At 33.6% G+C, this 20990-nt stretch overlaps 1 protein-coding gene across 1 annotated transcript in view; it reads left to right on the top strand.

The window, feature by feature from the left end:
* Positions 1-11160, top strand: part of LOC124718662 (clotting factor C-like) — a 32637-nt gene extending 21477 nt beyond the window's left edge. The window contains exons 3-6 of the mRNA XM_047244289.1: positions 685-791; positions 8881-9057; positions 10482-10638; positions 10743-11160. Of these exons, the coding sequence (XP_047100245.1) occupies positions 685-791; positions 8881-9057; positions 10482-10638; positions 10743-10945 (644 nt within the window). The 3' untranslated portion in view covers positions 10946-11160. The remainder of the gene's footprint in view (positions 1-684; positions 792-8880; positions 9058-10481; positions 10639-10742) is intronic.
* Positions 11161-20990: the final 9830 nt, after the last annotated feature.

Raw genomic sequence — 20990 nt, 5'->3', positions numbered from 1 at the left:
ATCTGAAAGCTCAGTCTTATCATCAACATGACATTCATTGCCAATAAACTTGGTTTCTATGTGAAAAAAGTTGGAGGCCTTATTTTATAGACATATCTCATAATTTTCATCTATTTTCTTTAGCACTGACTTTCAAAATCTTCTATTCTTTCCTTTTCTGAACTGACCATCACCCATGTTTCAATTCCATACAAGGCTAGCTCCACTCTGGGTATTAGAAAAGAACTTCTAACATTTAAACTTATGATTGATCTTAACAAATTTCTCTTCTTCAGAAATGCTTTTCCTTCTGCTGACAGTCTACAATGCATATTCTATCTGTTTTTGCCATTATCAGTAATTTTTTCTGCCAAATAGCAAAACTCATCTTCAACTTTCAGCATCTCATTTCCTAATGTAATTCCCTGAGCACTACCAGATTTAATTTGACTACATTCCATTACCCATGTTTTGTTTTTGTTGATGTCCTCTAATAATCTCTTTTCAACACAATGTCCATTCTTTAAACTTCTCTTCCAAGTTCGTTGCTGTCTGTCACAATTACAACGGCATCAGCACTAGTTTCTTGTAACACTGATAGTAATTTTGATAATAATAATAATAATAAAATAGTAGCAGCTTATAGGTTTTCAATGTTAGGTTATCTCACAAAAGTCGTGCAACTAAAGAATATTGTTTTTACAGCTGCTCACTGTCTTGGAAAATCAAATAATCCTAAGGATTACATGATTGTAGCAGGCAAACACCACAGAGGCTGGGATATAAAGGATCCAAAAGAACAACAACTTGAAGTGAGTAGAAGTTCAGTATACATTTGTCTTGAGTATAGAAAGTATATTTTGAAGCGGAATGTTATCACAGGCGTCACATACTGCTTAATTAAAAAATGTTGGATGATGCAATTTCTGAGATGAATGTATATAAAAAATTTTGTGAACACAATGAGATGTTGTTTTTCAGGTTCTATACCTCAATCGGTAATAACAGAACCCTTATAGGATCACTGTCTGTCTGTCTATCTGTCTGCCTGACTGTTAAAAACCATTTCTCTCAGGGATGTCTAGACAAATACTGTTGAAATTTATCGTGTATTAAGGTCTACAGTCCCTTGGTGGTGTCAAAATTGAGCTTCTAAGCCAATGCAATCAAAAGATATGGGAATTAATGTCAGATATTTTGATAGTCGCAAACGTTCTCATGAAAACCTATGGGGTACTTCCGTTAGTCTAGAATCATGAAATTCGGCAAGAAGCAAGGTTTCACAGGAAAAGTACAGGAAAAAATCCAAAATTTTTTATCTGCAATTATACAACATAAAAAAATATTTTTTTGCCATTACAAACTTACGTTGCATTCATAATCTGTCTAAAGTGTCAGGAACTACTGTAAGGATTTTTATATGGTTTTCACTGAAGGGTACAGTGATTCGTGAGAAACATTTTTATATATAACATATACAAATATTTCGTGCTAATTGGCTGCCTATGATGGAGTGAAGTCCCCTGCCACAGTGAAAATTATGACTTTGCCATCTAGTGGTGATAGGTGTAAGGCTGTCTGACTACCATGCCACACCAGCGCTCATTGTAGATGCAAACTGTCTCTGACAGTCTATGCCTACGACACGTACAGCATCTGTAATGTTTCAAAGTGAAGTAATACAGGTAACTGATGCAGGATTGCAATTCCTTTGTTTGGAACGAGTTTCCAACATCCCATAAAATATCCACTGAAGCATTCCACACAGCAGTTTGATATCTGCGTAACAATAATAGGCCCATACCTGGCTGTACCATTTTCTTCTCTGGAGACTTCTGTCAAATCTTACCGGTAACTGGACAGGGATGAGAGTAGATGAAGTCAGAGAATCTGCAATTGCCAATTGGTGTAGCATCTTAACATAACTTCAAAATAAAATAAATGAAAAATAGCGACAGAAAATGTGAAATTAAAAAATCCAGGCTTTAAATTAAACATTGTTGAATGTCTTAGGATTCCTGGGACCGTTATTTTGCTAGTATCAATGTTTCGCAATTCCCAGGATGGATAAAACTATCTACAGGATGTACATAATTAAATTTGTATGGAACACTCAGAGCGGAAGTCCTACTCAGATTTGTACGGTCTTTGCATTTTTTAACATTCTCGGAGGCGAAGATGATAGCAGCCTTGTTAACAATGCCTCTCACACATGTTCCTGCTCGAATTAATAAATGGTTTGAAGCTAGTTCACTGTCATTAACCTTTCAAAAGACCCACTATATGCAGGTCAGAACCTGTGCGAGATTTCCTTCCAGCATGCCTATAACACACAAAGATATGCAGAATGAAGTTAGCAGTGTTAAATTTCTGGGATTACAACCCGATAATTACTTTAGTTGTGAAGCGCATACCACAGAACTGCTGAAGCGCCAAAAAAGTCTGTATCTGCAGTGAGAATTATGTGAGATACAGGAGATATAAATATAAAAAAACTTGCATAGTTTGATTACTTTCATTGTATTATGTCATACAGGATTATATTCTGGGGTAACTCGTCAAATTGAGCAAAAGTTTTAGCATGCAAAAGTGTGTAGTAAGATTTATTTGGGGTATAAATTCGAGATCATCGTGTAGAAACCTGCTCAAGGAACTAACCTCTAACCACTGCTTCTCAGTATATTTATTCCTTAGTGAAATTTGTTGAAAGTAACATATCTCTATTTCCAACCAATAGATCAATACATAATATCAGTACTAGGAATAAGAACAATCTACTTAAAGACATAAAATCACTTAACTTGGTCCAAAATGGGGTCCAATATTCAGGAACACACATTTTCAATAAATTGCCAATGACCATTAGAAACTTGGTTTCAGATAAAGCACGGTTTAAACAGAGTTTGGAAGATTGCTTGATAAGCAACTCTTTGACTCTATAGACAGAGACTGTCAGACCAGCTTAAGTAAAAATGTCTGTTAGATTGTAAAAATGTCTGTTAGATTTCAGTTCTGACAGCACTTGTTCACAACAGTCATGATTAGATGTTTTGTGTATGATAAATTTATTAAAAGTGCACAACAATGTTTCCTACTGGCATTGTATTAATTCTGTAAATATTAGCAGTTCCAGTTTACTGTGATATATTCACCTATTTGACAATCTCCTGACAAGTTTGCCCTGCTGGAAACTGAACTCTGGCCTGTCATGTGACATCATTCTGCTGTGCTGACCACTAAGCTGTGGAAACACACACACCACTAAATCGGCTGGTTTCAATTCCACAAAAGATGTCTGGGACTACTTGGGAAAGTGGATGAAATGTAGCAATCAGCTTAACCACCACTAGTCAACTCTACAATATCCAATTGAATGGCTATAACTGATTATGGCATACATGTAGAAATTTGTGCACTCTCCTTCTTACCTAATAGAACCTGTTATCTAGACTAGAGGTTCAAATAGATGCCGGCTGCAGTAATGATTCAGAGGTGAAGAGGCAAAATAGACTAGCATGGAGAGGTGCATCAAATCAGTCTTCCAATTGAAGATGACAATGACAACAACGGCAACACTGCTATCCACAAAACTGAAGGAATAATGCATACTCCACATATAATTGCGTAGGCTTCCGCGGCCAGAGTCAGTCAACATGAAAGTTTTCTGGGTTTGGTACTGCGTCATAATGTAAAAACTACTGCTGCTATAGAAAAGCTAACGTTTCAACCCAGAAGAAGGCCGCTGCAATCATGGCCGAAACGTTGGCTTTTCTATAGCAGCAGTAGTTTTTGCATTATGATGCAATACCAAACACAGAAAACTTTTATGTTGACATACTCCACATATTTAGAGAACATGTTATGTTCTGTTTCAAAAAAAAAATGGTTCAAATGGCTCTGAGCACTATGGGACTCAACTGCTGAGGTCATTAGTCCCCTAGAACTTAGAACTAGTTAAACCTAACTAACCTAAGGACATCACAAACATCCATGCCCGAGGCAGGATTCGAACCTGCGACCGTAGCGGTCTTGCGGTTCCAGACTGCAGCGCCTTTAACCGCACGGCCACTTCGGCCGGCATTCTGTTTCTGATCAGTTGCTACTACATGTATATGGAGGACATATGATAGGACCTTGAACTATTTATATGGGGTAGCCACAAGGATCTGTTTTGTTACCTCTCCGGTTTCACTTTTTTGGTTTACTCGTTTTGAGCTGCAAGGGGTGATCGATGACAATATATTAGAGAAAATAAACTTCTTTGTCAAGATAGATAATAATAACCTTTATTCTCTATAACCAGTTTTGGTAACTAATGTTACCAACTTCATATCTCGACAGACAATTTATTGCATATTTCTTAAAAATAGTAGAATGAACTGGCAAGTACCTCACAGACTAGAAGTGTGATGCATTGGCATGAAGACCACAAAATTTAATTTTTACGTGCCAATGCACCAGTGTTAGGAAAGTGAGAGGTGTGACCAGGGAAAAATGTATACGAAATGAAGATAGTAGGAATGAACTAGATATTTATAATATCAATATTAATAAAGAGATGAAGAAAATAAAATGTTATGGGAACATCACCTACAAGGAATGAATGCAGAGAGAATCCCACATCTAGCCACCTTGCACCATTCAAAAGGAAGAAAGAAAGGATGCAGGAAGACCCAGAATGAGATATCAGTGAAAAGTAAAGACAGAACAGACACAAGAACCTAAGCCTTGAAGTGCAGAAGAAGAAGAAGAAGAAGAAGAAGAAGAAGAAAAAGAAAAAGTTTTAAAGGGACAAAGCAAATCTGTCAGTGTTCATTGCATTAGGCCCATACCAGTTCCCTTCGAGGATGGTAGTCAGATACCTGGGACTTCAGAGCTAACGATACACTGCTTAGTTTGACACTTCTGGATCACTAGAACTCTTCCTCATCTAGTCCAAGTGTATTTAGACTCCCAGGAGATATCAAGGAAGATCATAAGAATAGCTAGGTTAAATGGCTTTTGCATTCTATTCATACTCAAAATGTCTAAGCTAAACATGTTAACTGATGTTACCTTTGGCCATGAGACTCAAATTTACAATAATCAAACAAAAAAATATTATATTTTCAAAAGTAGTTCAATCTACAGAATTTAAACATGCACAGTTTATTTCTTTGAATCACTGCAACACACATGAGGTATTTGCTAGTGTTCCATTTATATTGTTTAACAAATATTATGTGATATAAAATGTTTGGAAATTATTAGGTCAATTTGGAATAATGTTACATCAAAATCAAGTTTTGTGAAACACCAGAAAATATGCTGCACAGCACATAAATCTCTAATTTTGGAACTTATGTCCATATGTTCTATCAGTTACAGTGGAAAGTGTATGTAAATGCTAATTCAATGTGTTATCTTACAATAATCAATTTTTAATTATGTTATAAGTAAGCAATATGTGAAAAAATACAAGGAAGAATTGATCACTAATGCTTACTTTCAAACCATTGTAATGTATAGCACTGTTGAAAGACAAATATGAGACATGTCCTGAAAGTAAGTTTCATCAATATATTTTAAAGAGATGGTACATCAAGTGACACAAATACATGCCATATAGTGAACCCACAGCTGTTTCTGGTTCAAAGACAGAAGGGGGGGGGGGGTCAGAGGAGGAGGAGTAATGATGCATGCTCAGAAAATGGGAGAAGAGAGAGTAGTAGCAGACTGGCATGCCCCATCAGGATGGCAGACACAAGTGTACTGACAATTTGATCGCCAATGTAAGTGTGAATGTTATCTGGTATGAATCGTAATGGCGGACTAGTGTATCCATCATCTGTGAATGTCTATAGTCTGTATATGGTGAAGTAGTTGGTTGCTGGTGCTGGTTGCTGGTGTTGCACGTTCAGAGACGGAAGGCAGAGCATGGAGGTTGAAAGTTGCAGTGGACATCCCTTCACATCCACAAATGAAAAGATTACGCTGATAAAATAGCTCCCTACTTAGCAATCATATACAACCGCTCGCTCACCGACAGATCTGTACCTACAGATTGGAAAATTGCGCAGCTCACACCAGTGTTTAAGAAGGGTAGTAGGAGTAATCCATCGAATTACAGACCTACGTCATTGACGTCGGTTTGCCGTAGGATTTTGGAGCATATACTGTATTCAAACATTATGAATCACCTCGAAGGGAACGATCTATTGATACCTAATCAGCATGGTTTCAGAAAACATCGTTCTTGTGCAACGCAGCTAGCTCTGCTATCGACAGGGGATCTCAAGTTGATTCTGTATTATTAGATTTCCAGAAAGCTTTTGACACCGTTCCTCACAAGCGACTTCTAATCAAGCTGCGGGCCTATGGGGTATCGTCTCAGTTGTGTGACTGGATTCGTGATTTCCTGTCAGGAAGGTCGCAGTTCATAGTAATAGACGGCAAATCATCGAGTAAAACTGAAGTGATATCAGGTGTTTCCCAGGGAAGCGTCCTGGGACCTCTGCTGTTTCTGATCTATATAAATGACCTGGGTGACAATCTGAGCAGTTCTCTTAGGTTGTTCGCAGATGATGCTGTAATTTACCGTCTAGTAAGGTCATCCGAAGACCTGTATCAGTTGCAAAGCGATTTAGAAAAAATTGCTGTATGGTGTGGCAGATGGCAGTTGACGCTAAATAACGAAAAGTGTGAGGTGATCCACATGAGTTCCAAAAGAAATCCGTTGAAATTCGATTACTCGATAAATAGTACAATTCTCAAGGTTGTTAATTCAACTAAGTACCTGGGCGTAAAAATTACGAAAAACTTCAGTTCGAAAGACCACATTGATAATATTGTGGGGAAGGCGAGCCAAAGGTTGCGTTTCATTGGCAGGACACTTAGAAGATGCAACTAGTCCACTAAAGAGACAGCTTACACTACACTCGTTCGTCCGCTGTTAGAATATTGCTGCGTGGTGTGGGATTCCTACCAGGTGGGATTGACGGAGGACATCAAAAGGGTGCAAAAAAGGGCAGCTCGTTTTGTATTATCACGTAACAGGGGAGAGAGTGTGGCAGATATGATACGCGAGATTGGATGGAAGCCATTAAAGCAAAGACATTTTTCGTCACGGCGAGATCTATTTACGAAATTTCAGTCAACAACTTTCTCTTCCGAATGGGAAAATATTTTGTTGAGCTCAACCTACATAGGTAGGAATGATCATCAAAATAAAATAAGAGAAATCAGAGCTCGAACAGAAAGGTTTAGGTGTTCGTTTTTCCCGCCTGCTGTTCGGGAGTGGAATGGTAGAGAGATAGTATGATTGTGGTTCGATGAACCCTCTTCCAAGCACTTAAATGTGAATTACAGAATAATCATGTAGATGTAGATGTAGATGTAGAAGGACATGGTTTCAGTGGACATGCACATTACAGTGTCAGGCGAAGCATCCACGCTGCCTGTTGGCTGTGCTCAAGCCCACCATATGCTCCACGATGTGTCGGGTTACCAAAAAGTGTCTGAAAGATGTGTACTGAGAAAGCTGATCCTAGATCACCAAGAGTGCAAGAATCAGAGCCAGCCTCCATCACCTGGTGCACAGTACACGTGAGAGGGAAATAAGTTCATATTCAGAATCATCACAGACATGGAGACACATGGGTGCACCACTTTACCCCTGAATCCAAGGATGCTTCAACGATGTGGAAGCATTCCAGTTCACCAGTGAGGAAAAAACCTACCCAGGAAAAGTTATGGCTCCAGTGTTCTAGGGCACAAAAGGTGCTACTCCAGTCCTCACCAAACTCAGGTCCACCATTCAACGAAAGAGATGAGCCCTTTAGTGAAGGTGTTGGGTCTCTTGAATGACAATGCAAAACCACACACAGCAAGGCTCATACAGAATCAGATTTGTTGCCGGCCTGCAGTCCTGATATTGCCCAATTGGACTTTCAGTTGTTTCCTGTATTGAAAGCCGCACTTTCAGGATATCCTTCCAAACCAATGCTGAGTTGGAGCATTGCGACAATTACTTGCATCGCTGGGCACCGAGTTTTACCAAAGCGGTTTCTTCAAACTGATTGCAAGATAAGACAAATGTCTCAATGTCAGTGACAACTATGTTGAAAAATAGTGCAAGATGTATAGTTCACGATGCCATGGTGTAAGTTTTTAGTACAAAGTATTCATGTAGAAATAATGATGAGACTTTCATTCAGAACAGCGCTGATGTAAAAGTAAAAGCGACACACTACTTAACATTAGAACTAATAGTTCCTTATCAGTTACGAGAGGTGGATTGTTTCGCAGTATGAAAAATGAAGGGCATGCCTCCCAATAAGTAGGAGCCGTGTGTGGTGATGACAAGAGTCTATAAAGGTGAAGGGGGGAGGTGCTGGAGGGAGTAGGTTCAATACAGTAGACATGTAATCACTCTGTCAGCAGATTGATAAGGAAAGAGTGAGAAGTAAAGATAGATTAAGAGGAAGAGGAAGATGAATTTTTTTCTGACTTAATTCTCAGTCACACTATTCTCTCTCTTTCTCCAAATCTATCATTACTTGTCAATCTGTCCTTATCACATGTGGACTGAAACTGACAGAGTGCTTAGCAACGTAGCATGTCTGCCCTGCTCTCTCTGACACCTCCCCTTTCACTTTTGTTGGCCCTCGTCCTCGATACATGTGAATGATTTTCCCCTCCTTTTTAACTGTGCACAACCTATGCTTCTCTTCAAGGGAGAAACTGCTAGTTCTGAAAGCTGGGAAGTGTGCCCCTATCACTTTTATATTTGTCTGTCGGTGGTACTATACATTTTAACTGCTTAAAAGTAAGTACTTGACATCAAACCTGTCTCATGATTTGTTAGCTTCCTCAATTGCATTCTTCTTCGATACTATTCTGTAATATGTGTTCAATTTGCAGGTGGAGTCAATTGTGATTCATGATATGTATAGAGGACCTTCACGAAATTATGCAGATGATATAGCTATAATAGTTCTGAAAAATGAAATAAGAATCTCAGATTTTGTGAGACCAGCTAGTCTAGATCTTGAAAGTAAATATGAGAGAGAACAACTGTCTTCTGGGAGTTTTGGCTCTGTGAGTATATGTTTCTATTGATTTCAGTCTTTGTTTTCAACATGCTTTATTTCCTTTCCATTAGTTTGCATAGAAATGTTTCTTTGATGGTACTACACTTAAAACTGCACAATTACTAAACTTTAAGCTAAAAGTGTCATCAGGCATGCACCCAAACTCACCAGTGTATGAGTATGTATATGCAACACACTTCTTTCTAGAAATTCGAACATTTGTTCATCTTTGTTGATAATGTAGTCATCTTTTGGAACATTATTATTTTTGTCGTCTGTGATGTTTCATCTTCATGTTCGTATACTGATCACTGCATCAATACCTGACTTTCCTTGTTTAATTTCTTTAAAATGGTGCTCGTACATTAAGCATTTAACATAGAAGGGAAGTGTGCCATTTGAAATTGCTGAAGAAATAACACTAGGGACTGGAATGACACACAAAAAGATAAAATAAGAATGAAAATGACATCCTGGTCACTGAGACATAATGAGGTACTTGAGACAGGTCACAGTTCGCAGAGGTCAGTTTACTAGTTGATCTGAACTCTGTTTCAGCTGAAAATAGGGAATTATCTTTTTGTAAGATGTAGGACTTGCGTCCCTAACCTATTATGGAGAAGGTTTTAATGTGTTTAGCACTGAAAAAGTTACAGATTTTACATTCTTCATGACTAGATGTGACTGGGTGGTGAATGTAAATGGAAGAAAATGGTTCTAATCTTAAAATGACATTTTATTTGAGGCATTTTTGCTTTTAATGCCTTAACCACATTTGTCTGTCTATTTTAGCACGTGCACCAATAAACTTGCTTCTGAGTGTTCTAGAGAAACAAACACATGCATCGCATCACACACACACACACACACACACACACACACACACACACACACACACACACACACACACACGCACACACACCTTTTCGATTTAGGTTTTCTGTGGTCTACTTTGATGAAAAATGCCCTGATGGTTCCTATGAAAGTCGCAGAACCCCTTTTCTGTCTCATCATATGTCAATCCGAGATCTGGCTCAGTTTCCAAAGATGTCATAATTGATCGGATGTGGAACATTAATATTTCTTCTCTTCTTCTTAATCTTAGATGTGCAGTATCTTGCTTAACAGAATGACTGGACAACATCCCCACAGTCAAAGCCATTGCTGTTGAGACATGTAAAACTGGAACTCCACTGAGCATTCAAGTCTAATATTTTTGTAGGTGTTCACTTCAGTTTTGTTTGGGTAAACTAATTGTCTGAATTGTTGATGCATATTTTTAAGTTTTTGTCTTAAGTTTGGGTGACTTGTCTGATACTGCACGTAATTTATGTGAAAGCTTTCTTATCTATTGTTAGTTATTCAAGAAATAAGTCATTCTTGAAAGGATGATGCAAATATAATAAAATCTCTGTCATCTGTCATTTTAAGATTGCCCACTGGGAATACAATGAAAGCCCAGAACCAAGTGATGTACTGCTAATGACCAAATTGCCATTTATCGAGTTCAGCCAGTGTTACGAGCTACTTCCCCAGTCTGTAAGACCTTTATTTGCCTCTGACAAATTCTGTGCAGGATTTAGAAATGGTGAGTATTTAAACACTGTTTCATAAATAAAATGAATATGAATCTGCAGTTCAAGGAAATTACCACTCTCTGTTGTTTTCTTAATAAAATGGTGGTCTTTACAGGTACTGCACTTTGTGCAGGTGATGGCGGTGGTGGCTTGTTGTTCGAGCAGAAGGTAACAGCCACAACAAAGCAGTGGTTCATTCAGGGAATAGTAAGTTTAGGCCCACCAAGAGGACGGAAACCGTGTTCCGGTTACCCGGTTCTTTTCACGAGAGTGAATAGTCATCTGAATTGGCTCAAGACATACTATGACAAATATTAAAAAGACAGTGACATTATGAAACATGTGCTATAATTATACATGGAAGAACTTTTATTATTCTGGATTCCACTTAATGTAAATAAGCTTGTGAGAGTTTGATCAGGAGGGGCGGGGGTTTAAGCTATAATAAAGTGTCTTCCTAAAAAATCCAATACATTTTTCCAGAAGGAATTTGTAGGCTTTATTTGCCATTAAAAAGAGATATCTTAAAAATGTGTCTATGTAAAAACAGACTTTTATTATAGAAATAATAAATTGCAGCCATGCAATAGAAAGTAATTTTATGAGAGGTCAAGCTGTTGAAGCTGAAAACGGCCATATTTAAAGAAAAACGAGGAGGTGGTATGTAAAGGTGGCAGAAGTAATGTACGGAAGAGAAGCTTCTTCTTTCTTTGTAGAACCGAAATGGCTCTCAAACGTAATTTACGTTGCAAAATAATTCTAAGCAGTATGCATTTCAAGTGTTTGAACCTTTGTGAAACATATTAATTGAAGTAACAATTTACATGACATGTCTGAATGAACATACTTGTGATTTTTGATTTGATTTATTGATCCATTTTCATCTACAGCTGCACAATATGCAAGAGATATTTGGAGTTTTATGCTAATATTGACAGTTTTACATATAGTATACCTTTGTACATAATAACACATTAATATATCAATTAATGATGAATACTTAAATAAATGTTGTTACGCTATATACAGAGAGATAAAGTACAAATGTTCTTCTGAATGAGACTACATTGGGTTAACACAGATAAATTTAGTTTTGTAGGTATTCATTTACGTTGTAGAAGCAGTGATCAACCAAGTACAACTTCAGTTTCGATTTGAAGTGACCAACGTTTTGTATGTGTTTAATGGTATCTGGTAAGGCATTGTATAGTTTTATACTAGGATGGATAAGGCCATTTTGAAATAACTTTGTGTTGGCGCTTTGAACACGTATATCCAATTTTTGTCTTTTATCATAGCTGTGTATTGTGTAATTTTGAGTGATGAGTGGTCTTTTTGTATGTAAGTTTTTCTTTAAATACACTATAATGTATTTAAAGTATATATATTCAGGTGTGTATGTATATATAAGATCCGTAGTAAATTTCTCGTCTGACATGTAAATAAATACAAATAAAAAATATAGAAGCTCCATTTGCATGTAAGGTTCGAATAATTCAGCCATTATTTACGTCTCGGCAGATGTGAACTACACTACTAAATGCTATTTCAATATTTGATGTATAATGTATAGCTAAAAATAGTCCAGTTACAATTTGAATTACCAAACATAACCCTAGTAGGGACCCAAAATTCCATCAAAATGAAATATTTGTTGGTGCGGGTAAATCAACTAAAGAGTTATTAATGATTTTAATTAAAGGATGTCTCAATCGTAAGGGTTTATTCATTAGTAAATTATCTTATTTTACGAATAGGCCCCTGGTTAATGTTGGTGATTTTAACAACTGCTAATAGTGCTAAAAATAAATAAATTATTATTATTATTCTAATAATGAATGTTGGTCTATTATATAGTTTTTCTAAAGATATTGTTATTTCTTGATAATTGATTGAATTATCAATATTTATAGTTTCAGTATTTTTGAAAAAGTCTATAAATATTGTTATATCTAAAATAATTAATGTTGATATGATAAATATTCATATTGTTAAGGTAATAATTATTGTAATTGATTTAGATTGAAATATTTCGTTTGATGCAATTCTCGTAATATAAATAAATAGGACTAATATACCACCAAGAAATGTTAAAAATAAAATATATGATAACCAATATCTTTCCATTATTGTTCCTGTTATTAGTCCAACTAGAAAAGTTTGTAGGATAATGAAAAGCATTATTGATATTGGGTGTCTTAATTTAATAAAACTAATATTTATTACGTTTGATAGTGATATAATTATTATTTTGATTATTTCAGGGGTTAGTTTATTTAAAATATCGGTTTTGGGGACCGATGATGGAAAGCTTTTCACCTCTGAAGTTTTAAAAGTGGGGGCCAGACTTATTTCCGGTTTACAAGACCGGTGTTTTTTTTAAACTATTAAAACTAATGTTTATATTCTCTGTCTTTACTTCTTTATTGATTTATTTTGCTGGTGTTTATGTTTTTTCTTCTAAACGTAAGCATTTATTAATGGTTCTTTTGAGATTAGAATATATTGTTCTTTCTTTATTTATGTTGGTTATTGTTTTTCTTATTGAGTTTGATTATGATTATTTTTTTCCTGTTATTTTTTTGGTTTTTTCTGTTTGTGAAGGTGCTTTAAGTCTTTCTATTTTAGTTTCAATAATTCGTTCTCATGGTAATGATTTTTTTAATTCTTTTGGTTGATCTTTATGTTAAAGTATTTATTTATAACTATTTTTTTGATCCCTCTTTGTTTAGTTAATAATTGTTGATGGTTGGTTCATTCTTTAATGTTTCTGTCTAGTTTTGTTTTTATGATTTGTGTTTATTCATATGCAGATTTAAATATGATTAGATATTATTTTGGTATTGATTATTTTTTTTTAGTTTGATTCTGCTTAGTTTTTGAATTTGTTCTTTAATAATTACTGCTAGAGGTTCAGTTTATTTAAGTTCTTATCATTCTAATTTTTTGTTTTTATAGTCTTAATTTTAATGATTATGCTTTATTGTTCATTTGCTAGATTGAGTCTTCTTTCTTTTTATATTTAATTTTGAGGCTAGATTGGTTCCTACTTTACTTTTGATTTTGGGTTGAGGTTATCAACCTGAATGGTTGCAGGCTGGTGTTTATTTAATTTTTTATACTCTGGTTGCTAGATTGCCTTTATTATTAGTGTTATTTAGGGTTTATGATTTTTCTAATACTTTATACTTTCCTTTATTAGTTGATTTTGGTTTTTATTATTTTATATTTTATGTTTTTATAATTCTTGCTTTTTTAGTTAAGATGCCAATATTTTTGGTTCATTTGTGGCTTCCTAAGGCCCATGTTGAGGCCCCTATTTCAGGTAGAATGATTCTTGCTGGTGTTTTATTAAAGTTAGGTGGTTATGGTATTTTTCGTGTTATAAAGGTTATTTCTTATTTGGGTTTAAAGTTTAATTATATTTGATTGTCTTTAGGTTTATCTGGTGGAGTTATTGTTAGATTTATTTGTTTTCGTCAGGTTGATCTAAAGTCTTTAATTGCTTATTCTTCTGTTGCTCAAATAAGAATGCTTATTGGAGGATTGATAACTATGAATTGATGAGGTTGTATAGGTTCTCTTTCTTTAATGGTTGGTCATGGTTTGTGTTCTTCTGGTTTATTTTGTTTATCTAATATTATTTATAAGCGTTTAGGTAGACGAAGATTATTAATTAACAAGGGTATAATTAATTTGATACCAAGAATGGCTTTATGATGATTTCTTTTGAGATCTTCTAATATAGCCGCTCCTCCTCCTTTAAATTTGGTAGGTGAACTTAGATTATTAAATAGAATTATGTCTTGATCTTCTTTTAGATTTTTTGCTTTAATTTTTTTGTCTTTTTTTAGAGTTGTTTATACTTTATATATATATTCTTATTCTCAGCATGGTAATTATTATTCTGGTGTTTATACTTGTTCTCTTGGTTATTTTCGTGAATATCATCGTTTACTTTTACATTGATTGCCTTTAAATATTCTTTGTTTAAAGGGGGAGTATTTTTTTGTTTAGTTTGCTTAAGTATTTTAATTAAAAATGTTGTTTTGTGGAATCAATGATATGAATTTTTTCATCTTAGGCCGTGAATTTGTTTTCTATTTGTTCTTTGAGTTTTTTTTCTTTATTTTTTTCTAGAACTATAATTTTTATTTTGGGTATTTATTATTTAATAATTGATTATAGAGTTTTTGTTGAATGAGAACTTTTTAATTTAAATGGTTCTATGGTTGTTATGACTTTAATTTTTGATTGAATGTCTCTTATTTTTATATCTTTTGTTATGTATATTTCTTCTTTGGTTATTTATTATAGAGAGGATTATATATGGGGAGAAAAGAATATAAATCGTTTTATTATTATTGTTTTAATATTTATTCTTTCTATAGGTTTTTTAATTATTAGTCGTAATTTGATTTGAATTTTATTGGGATGAGATGGTTTAGGTTTAGTTTCTTATTGTTTAGTTATTTATTATCAAAATGTGAAATCTTATAGTGCGGGTATGTTAACTGCACTTTCTAATCGTATTGGTGATGTTGCTATTTTAATTTCTATTGCTTGAATATCGAATTTTGGTGGTTGAAATTATATTTATTATTATGATTTTATTTCTAATTCTTTTGAAATAAAGCTTATTACTATATTAATTGTTTTAGCAGCTATAACTAAAAGAGCTCAAATTCCCTTTTCTTCTTGACTTCCTGCTGCTATGGCTGCTCCTACTCCTGTTTCTGCTTTGGTTCATTCTTCTACTCTTGTTACTGCTGGTGTTTATTTATTAATTCGTTTTACACCAATATTAGATACTTATAATTGTGGTTGATTCTTACTTTTAATTGGTTGTATAACTATGTTTATAGCCGGTTTGGGAGCGAATTTTGAATTTGATTTGAAGAAAATTATTGCTCTTTCTACTTTAAGACAACTTGGTTTAATAATAAGAATTTTGGCTATGGGTTACCCAAAACTTGCATTTTTTCATTTATTAGCTCATGCTTTATTTAAGGCTTTATTGTTTATGTGTGCAGGTTCAATAATTCATAATTTAAAGGATTCTCAGGATATTCGTTTTATAGGTTCAATTGTTAATTTTATGCCTTTAACTTCAGTTTGTTTTAATGTTTCTAGTTTATCTTTGTGTGGTATACCATTTTTAGCAGGTTTTTATTCAAAGGATTTAATTCTTGAGATGTTTTGTTAAAGATGAATTAATTGTTTGATTTTTTTTCTTTATTTCTTTTCTACTGGTTTAACTGCTTCTTATTCTTTTCGTCTTTTTTATTATTCAATATCTGGTGATAATAATTTTTATTCTAGATTTTCTTTTGACGATAAGGGTTATTATATTTCTTTTGGTATAAATGGTTTATTGTTTGTTGCTGATTTTGGTGGTAGTCTTTTGTCTTGGTTAATTTTTCCTGTTCCTCATGTAATTGCCTTGCCTTATTATTTGAAGTTTTTAACTATTACTGTAGTTGTTTTGGGTGCTTATTTGGGTTATCTTATTTCTAATTTTGATTTTTCTCAAAATTTATTTTCTTTAAGTATGCTTTCTTTTGTTAGATTTGCTGGTTCTATGTGGTTTATACCTTTCATTTCGACTAAGTTTATTAGATATGTTCCTTTAAAATTGGGTTATTATTCATCAAAGTCATTTGATTATGGTTGAGGTGAATTATTTGGTGGTCAAGGTTTATATAGACTATTTATTTATTTAATTAGTTATATACAAGGTTGATATGATTCTAATTTTAAGATTTATCTTTTAACTTTTATTTTTTGAATATTTATTTTGGTGGTATTATTTTTCGTTTACTTAAATAGCTTATAATTAGAGCGTGACACTGAAGATGTTAAGGAAGTATTTTTACTTTTAGGTATTTATAAATATACATATATTATTTTTACAGTGAAAATGTAATGTTTTATTTAAACTATATAAATTTTAGAAATGTTAACGGAGTTTAACCGCTAATATAAAAAGTTAGCAGCTTTCATATTGGCTTTACATTTCCTTAATTGGAACTTTATAGTTCAATTATATTATTAACAGCAAATGCCTCTTTTTGGCTTCAATTAATAAGAATAAGGGAATTTTATTTACCAACCTTCCAGGTCGAAACTAACTGCAATACTTCGCTTCTTATTCTATTTAAGGTTGATTGATTATATCAATACTTTTTGAATGCAACCCAAATGTTATAGTTAACTACAACCCTTTATTCTGCTCATTGTAAGGCTCGTTGATTTCATTCATGGTATAGTCCACCTAATAATACTATAATAAAAAATATTGTTGATACTGTTCAGAGTATAATGTCTGAAGTTTTAAAAATAATTACAATTGGAAGGATTAATGCGATTTCTACATCAAAAATTAAGAAAATTACTGCAATTAAGAAGAATCGAAGTGAGAATGGTATTCGTGCTGATCTTTTTGGGTCAAATCCACACTCAAATGGTGATCTTTTTTCTCGGTCATTAATTAATTTTTTTGATAATGTTGTTGCAAGGATTATAACAATTATTGGAATAATAAATCTAATAAAAATTCTTGTAGATAAAATTAGGATTGTTTTTCTTGATTTATATCAAGCTTTTTGATTGGAAGTCAAATGTACTATTTATACTAGAAAAACAATTATCTACCTCATCAATAAATAGAAATATATAAGAATAATCATACTACGTCTACAAAGTGTCAGTATCATGCTGCTGCTTCAAATCCAAAGTGGTGTCTTGGTGATAATTGGTTTATTGAATGTCGAAGTAGGCATATTGATAAGAAAATTGTTCCGATAATTACATGTAGACCATGAAATCCTGTTGCAACAAAGAATGTTGATCCATAAACTGCGTCTGCAATGGTGAAGGGTGCTTCTCAATATTCATATGCTTGAAGTATAGTGAAGTATAGTCCTAGTAGTACTGTGAAGAATAATCCTTGTAATGCTTGAGTATGATTAGATTCTATTAGACTATGATGTGCTCATGTTACTGTTACTCCTGACGCTAAACGAATAGCTGTATTAAGTAATGGAATTTGTATAGGATTGAAAGGTTGAATTCCTATTGGGGGTCATAATATTCCTAGTTCAATAGTAGGCGCTAGTCTTCTTCTAAAAAATGCTCAGAAAAATGAAACAAAGAGTAGTACTTCTGATGCAATAAATAAAATTATTCCTCATCGTAATCCAATTGATACAAATCCCATATGTAGTCCTTGGTATGTTCCTTCTCGAACTACATCTCGTCATCATTGAATTATAGTTAGAAGTGTAATTCCAAATCCGATTATAAATAAGTTAATGTTAAATAGGTGAAATCATTTTGCTAATTCTGATACTAGAACTATTGCTCCAATTGCTCCTGTTAATGGTCAAGGTCTGTAATCTACTAAGTGGAATGGGTGGTTTGAGTGAGTTGTTAACATAAGTTTAGTATACTTCTCTAGAATATAAAGTTCTTAAAACTGAGAAAACATAGGCCTGAATTATTGCTACTGCTGATTCTAGAATTAATAGAAGTATTTGTCCAATAATTAATAGTGAAATTAAGTTTATTGCTATAGATGGTCCTGTATTCCCTAGTAACGTTAATAGTAAGTGTCCTGCAATTATATTTGCTGCTAGTCGTACTGCTAGTGTACCTGGTCGAATGACATTTCTAATTGTTTCAATTAATACTATAAATGATATTAATGCAGGTGGTGTTCCTTGGGGAACAAAGTGTGTAAATATGTGATTTGTATGATTAATTCATCCAAATAATATAAATCTTAATCATATAGGTAGAGCGATTGCAAATGTTAATGCTAAATGTCTTGTTCTAGTAAAGATGTAAGGAAATAATCCTATGAAATTATTAAATAGTATTATAATAAAGATTGAAATGAAGATGAATGTTGTTCCATTAAATGATTTTGGTCCTAGCAATGTTTTAAATTCATTGTGTAAGGTTAAGTTTAGTTTATTTCAAATAATGTTAATTCGTGATGGTGTAAGTCAAAATATTGATGGGATTAATAATAATCCTAAGAATGTTCTAGTTCAATTTAATGATAAATTGAAGATATTAGTTGGTGGATCAAATGTTGAAAATAAGTTTGTTATCATTTTCAATTGAAGTTCTTTATATCAATTGTTCTTTTTTCTGCTCTTTTAATAAGGTTTGGTTTAAATGAGAAAAAGTTTATTTGATTAAATAAAATTAATGTAGCCGAAAATATGATAAATAGGGATAATCATATGAGAGGAGATATTTGAGGGATTTGGATTAAATTCCCCATGGGAAGTAGTCGTTAATTTACTATTTTTTGGTTTAAGAGACCATTACTTACTTTCAGTCATCTGATGTATTTCAAGGTGTACTAATTATTTAGTTATTTTAGATTGACACTCTAATGTTATATATTTTAACTAACTCCTTAGATTATCTTAGATAATCACTTGATAAATAGATTTACTGAAGTTCTTTCAATTACAATTGGTATAAATCTATGGTTTGCTCCACAGATTTCTGAGCATTGTCCAAAGAATAATCCAGGCCGGTTTTTTGTAAATGTTCCTTGGTTTAGTCGACCTGGCGTTGCGTCAATTTTAACCCCTAATGCAGGCACTGCTCATGAGTGTAGAACGTCTGATGCTCTTGTTAATACTCGTACTTCTGTATTTATTGGTAAAATTGTTCGGTTATCTACATCTAGAAGTCGAAATCCGTCGTTTTCTAAGTCCTGTTCTGGTGTTATATTAGTGTCAAATTCTACATCTATAAAGTCTGAATATTCATATCTTCAATATCATTGTCGTCCAATTGTTTTAATTGTAATTATTGTGTCTACTGAATCATCAAGTAAATATAGTAGTCGTAATGATGGTAGTGCAATAAAAATTAGTGTAATTGCTGGTAGTGCTGTTCAGATTGTTTCAATTAAATGTCCGTGAAGTATGTTTCGGTTTGTATAGGCAATGAATAATATGTAACTTAGGGCATAACCTACAATTACTGTAATTAATAATAATACGACCATAGTATGATCATGGAAGAATGATAGTTGCTCCATTAATGGTGAAGCTCCATCTTGAAGGGATAAATTTGATCATGTTGCCATTAATTAATTTTTCTAATAAAAGGTCAAACCTTTATTTGTAAAGCTTAATTCTACTGCACTAATCTGCCATATTAGAATCTAGAAATTAATGGTAGCTCTGAGTAACTGTGTTCCGCAGGTGGGTTATTTTGTAGTCATTCTGTTGATCTTCTTATATTAGCTCTAAATATGATTGCCCGGTTTGTAACCATTCTTTCTCATATAATTACAATGAATATAATGATTCCTACAATAGAAATTGTGGACCCGATTCTTGATACTACATTTCATGATGTATATGCGTCTGGATAGTCTGAATATCGTCGTGGTATTCCTGCTAGTCCTAGGAAGTGTTGAGGGAAAAATGTTAAGTTTACTCCAATAAATATAATTGTAAATTGGATTTTTAATCATGTATTATTTATAGTTAATCCTGTAAATAATGGGTATCATTGAATAACACCTCCTATGATTGCAAATACTGCTCCTATGGATAATACATAATGGAAGAGGGCTACTACATAATATGTATCATGTAATACGATGTCAAGTGATGAATTTGCTAATACTAATCCTGTTAATCCACCAATTGTGAATAGAAAAATAAATCCTAAAGCTCATAATAACGGTGGATTGAATTTGAATTTAGTTCCATATAGTGTAGCTAATCATCTGAATACCTTGATTCCTGTAGGTACAGCAATAATTATTGTTGCTGATGTAAAGTATGCTCGTGTGTCAACATCTATTCCTACTGTGAATATATGATGTGCTCATACAATAAATCCTATTAGTCCAATTGATAATATAGCATAAATTATACCTAATGTTCCAAATGATTCAATTTTCCCTCTTTATTGACATACAATGTGAGAAATAATTCCAAATCCCGGTAGAATTAAAATGTAAACTTCTGGGTGCCCAAAGAATCAGAATAGGTGTTGATATAAAATTGGGTCACCTCCTCCCGCAGGTCAGAGAATGATGTATTTAAATTTCGATCTGTTAATAGTATAGTAATAGCCCCTGCTAATACTGGAAGCGATAAAAGGAGGAGAAGGGCTGTAATAGCTACAGATCATACAAATAAAGGTGTTTGATCTAGAGTAATACTTTCTGATCATATATTAATTGCTGTTGTAATGAAGTTTACTGCACCAAGAATAGATGATACACCTGCTAAGTGAAGTGAAAAAATAACTAGGTCTACAGATGCCCCCCCATGTGCGATAGCTCCTGCAAGAGGAGGGTAAACTGTTCATCCTGTAC

Source organism: Schistocerca piceifrons, chromosome 10 (assembly GCF_021461385.2).
Source record: "Schistocerca piceifrons isolate TAMUIC-IGC-003096 chromosome 10, iqSchPice1.1, whole genome shotgun sequence".
Lineage (NCBI taxonomy): Eukaryota > Metazoa > Arthropoda > Insecta > Orthoptera > Acrididae > Schistocerca > Schistocerca piceifrons.
The sequence above is the reverse complement of the archived record's forward strand: the minus strand, read 5'-3'. Positions and strand labels throughout refer to the sequence as shown.